The following is a 4400-nucleotide window of genomic DNA, read 5'->3' as shown; positions in this document are numbered from 1 at the left end:
GGGAGGAGTGGGAGGCTGGGAGGAGGCGGAAAATTTTTTTTCTTTCTTAATAAACAACATAAAATAAAAAGAAAAACACAGCTGAAATTAAGGACCATATATGTTGTGTGTGTGTGTTGATCTAACTGAAATTGCGAAATATTGGAGGAGACAGAGTCCCACGTGATCATCTCTTGCCATCAACAGAAGCCTTCTTTACCATGATTAGGTTACATCTATTAGAGTTGTTAGCCAAAGGGATCCCACAGGCATCCCCAAGCAAACAAGGATGTTGCCAAAAATATAGTTTTTGTGCACAAGATAATGAAAGGGCCCCGCTGATAAAGAAAACACCTATACATCACTTTGAATATGGAGAAGCTGAGCTAGTGCCTACATAGAATCTTCACCCTCATGTTATAGTATGGTTGTTATGGGAAGATATTCTGAAGAGTACCAGAAGAGAAAGGTAATCACCAAGCAGGCCCTAAACTGTGTAGTGGTATCCTAACAACAATATATGCTAGAGAAATTGTGGTACAAATCTTGGGGAGTAGAAAAACGAATATGAGATTTGACTTAAGGCTAGTTCCACAAGAAGAAACACAATCCTCAATATTTATTTGGATATCAAGAACAAGACACTAAATAGCCCAGGGATCAAGAGTAAAATCCAGTAATACTGGTTTAAAGAAAAGTAACAATAAAATGACTCCTAACTATAGACCATTAACTTGTTCAATCAGTATCACAGTAGTTTCCCAGCACAGCAGAGGAAAACAAATACAGAGACTCGCAGCCAAATATTATGTAGAGAGAGTGAGAGACCTTGGAACTTATAACCTTGTATGGGATGTCTCTCAGAAATGCCTTCTCTCAAGCCTCATGGAATCCTAAAAAGAAGAGGTGGAAGAAAGTAAAAGAGCAAGAAGAAATTGAAGACACCAAAAAAACCCCCAACTCTCATAAGAATACAGAGACTTTGAAAGAATGTATCTGAACTGCATGGGGCTACACTAGTTATCAAAGCATATTTTATAGCTTTCAGGTTGTTTTTGGTTTCTGCTGGATTTCTGAGTATAGGGATACATGTGTTTCCCGATTCTTAGGCCTTCTCTTTGGCTCTCTTTCTTATGCCTGTCTTCTCTAACTCCAATTGTTAGCTTTTGTTTGATGCTATTTTATTTTATTACTATCCCTTGGAAGCCTGTTCTTTGCTAATGAGAGACAGAAAGGAAGTGGATCCAGATGAGAGGGCGAGTGAGGAAGAACTGGGAGAAGAAGAGGGAGAGAAAATGACAACCACAAGATATTATGTGACAAAGAATAATCTGTTTTCAGTGCAAGGAAATTTTTAAAAAAATGTTAACTATAGACCTAATGCAATGCCTTTTTAAGTTATGGAGCCATATTTTATAGAGAGAAAAAGTATAAGAATTAATATAAAGCCACAGAACACCACAAATAGCTAAGGCAATCCTAAGGGATAAAAACAAGCTGTAAAATCATAAAACACGATATTGAATCACACTAAAGAGCCAAAGATAAAGAAAGCTTGATATTGGCATAAAACAGTCAAACAGAGGGAATAAAACAGAAAAGTCAGACATAAACTGTGAATACTGTGGCAACTTAATTTATGGCAAAGTTTGATGTAGTAATTTTAAAAATGATTCAACTAAAGAGAACTCATATTTGCATAAGTCCAGAGCAGAATTCTGAAAGGTATTTTAAGAAGTGTCACCAATATACTCAAATCAGAGAAGACAGAACAAGCAAACAAGGAAAGTTATATTTCAAATTCTTTGGAGGTTGAACTACTGCAAGCAGTTCATCAGAGAAGCTAAGGCTGAAATAGTTTTCTGGAACTGGTGCAGGAGAAAGTAGTTGTGGATGGACCACAGTCTCCAAAAGGACAAGTTTATAGACAGTCATGATTTTAGTTTCATTGAAGTTAGATGGTAGGTTACTCAAGGTGTCTGTGAAATCACCAAGCAATGAAGTGGCCCTGACAGGATGGAAGCAACACGAAGTTCAATTTTATTGCTTTTATTAATTGATTGGTTAGCTCAAGCAGATGTCACGTGGGAAATTGGAAGAATCTAGGAGCAATAAATCTTATTGAGGCTGCTAATTCACCAGCTGACAAAACTCCCATATTCATTTTGGTTAATCTTAGAAGAACAAGTTGCTACCTATTTAACTTTCTTTTTTAATTTTTTTATTATTTATTTATTTATTAAAGATTTCTGTCTCTTCCCCGCCACCACCTCCCATATCCCTCCCCCTCCCCCAATCAACTCCCCCTCTCTCATCAGCCCGAAGAGCAATCAGGGTTCCCTGCCCTGTGGGGAGTCCAAGGACCTCCCACCTCCTTCCAGGTCTAGCAAGGTGAACATCTAAACAGCCTAGGCTCCCACACAGCCAGTACGTGCAGTAGGATCAAAACCCAGTGCCATTGTTCTTGACTTCTCAGCAGTCCTCATTGTTTGCTTTGTTCAGTGAGTACGGTTTTATCTCATGCTTTTTCAGACCCAGGCCAGCTGGCCTTGGTGAGTTCCCGATAGAACATCCCCCATTGTCTCAGTGTGTGGGTGCACTCCTCATGGCCCTGAGTTCCTTGCTCGTGCTCTCTCTCCTTCTGCTCCTGATTTGGACCTTGGGGTCCTATGTAACTTTCTGTATTGACCTTCTGAGGATGACGGGCAAGCAAAACACTGAATCCCACAGAAAACATCTTCACCTATGCATTTACAATAAGATTAAATTAATTTTATTTCTGATCCATTTGAAACTAAGCCTATACACAATGGAGTGATGATTCATAAGAACAATGGGTCCAAAAGAAGGAAAACACAGAGAAGTGAGGCGAGTAATGTTCACTAGCCACCAATTGTGATTATGGAAAAAAGCAATGCAGCCTCGTAATACGGATGAGAGAGTATAAAAACCCAGAAAGGTAGATACCAGGACCAGGATGTTTTGGGTTGCTCTGGATTCAGGCGACATTCTACTTGAACTTTGAGTGCTGCGGATCTGTTGAACCCTTTGCTTGTGTCTATACAGAATGCCAATCATGGATCCACTGGACCGTGCCATGAGCACAGAAAGGAAGACTTCAGGGCAAACCACCAGTGATGTATAGAGTGAGTCACTGATATCTTCAGGTCCTACAATAGAGCAGTAACCATAATCTCGTTTTTGTGTCACATTTTTGCTATTAAGTTTGATAGATGAGTATAGAAAGAAAGTAAAATGTATTAACATGTAGAAGACCCAGAGGAGGGAAATGAAGCAGCCAATAGGATTTATAGATTTGACTTTATTATACTTCAAGCACGATTCCCTGGATTGAATGGTCACAGCCTGGAAGACACTCAAGAGACAGGTGGTGCCAATGGACACACTACGGCCAAGTGATTGAATGTTTAATAGGAACAAACATCCAGAATCACTCACAAACTGCTTCAACCCAAAAGCTGCCAATGTATGGGGCACTCCTGAGGAGAGAATGATGATGGCATTGGCTGTCATTAGGTTCATGAGAATCAAATCTGTGGGCTTTAATGTGCACGCTCTGTAGTAAAGGACTACGTAGTAGAACATCAGGAAGAAATTGCCCAAAATTCCAGTTGTAGTTTGTGATAAGAAAGTAATTCTGATCGCCATAATCCAGAAGTCCATTCTGTGATTCAGGACAATTTCCTTTAGATTACGTCCTTGCTATTTCTGTGGTAAAAATGAATAACAACAAATGCTTGTAGCCTGTGGTAAAAAAGGACACCTTTAAACCATGGAGCTTCTGGTTAGCTTGAACAGAGGGTCCTTTAAAGAAGATCTTGTCCCAGAACTTGTGATAGAAGAAGCCACTTTGTGTGTATGTGTCTATGAAACTGCTCAATAACTCAGAATGCACGTACTAATGGAAGGAGAGCTGTTAGTTTTAACAGAAAATCCAGCATTCAGGACAATATTATACAGGCCTGTGAGAAACAATGATGAGTGACAGCCCATAAAAACAAACCCAGTTCCAGATATTTTGATGTATAGATATTTCCTAGTCCTTATGTAAAAGAAGACACATTCAGTAATAACCATATTGATTCTTATTGTATAGCTCACTTAAAATTAAAATATAAGCAATTTAAAGTTCCTAATACCACTCAGAATATATCTATGGTCTGGTGACAAAGCAGTTTCCTTCATCTTGTCTAAGGTGAACCCATGTTTGGTTTAATCTGAAAGTGACTCTCCCTTGCCTATCACCTCCACGAATATTACTTTTCTAGAAACTGGGGGTTGAAATGTGTAAGTAACTTCACGCTTTGTATTGTGTTAAACTGCTTTATTCCTTTGCTTCCCCCTGCCAGTTGCCAAGAAGGATAGAGCCTTTTGGGGTTCTTTGCCTTTTAAAGCACTCT

General features: G+C 39.2%; 1 protein-coding gene across 1 annotated transcript; it reads right to left on the bottom strand.

Moving 5' to 3' along the window:
• Positions 1-2730: 2730 nt before the first annotated feature.
• On the bottom strand, positions 2731-3672 carry LOC101986339 (vomeronasal type-1 receptor 4-like). Its single transcript, XM_005369359.1, has one exon. The coding sequence runs from the start codon at positions 3661-3663 to the stop codon at positions 2731-2733; it is 933 nt and encodes a 310-aa protein (XP_005369416.1). The 5' UTR covers positions 3664-3672.
• Positions 3673-4400: the final 728 nt, after the last annotated feature.

Source organism: Microtus ochrogaster, unplaced genomic scaffold (assembly GCF_000317375.1).
Source record: "Microtus ochrogaster isolate Prairie Vole_2 unplaced genomic scaffold, MicOch1.0 UNK47, whole genome shotgun sequence".
Classification (NCBI taxonomy): domain Eukaryota; kingdom Metazoa; phylum Chordata; class Mammalia; order Rodentia; family Cricetidae; genus Microtus; species Microtus ochrogaster.
This window is presented reverse-complemented; position numbering and strand designations above follow the sequence as displayed.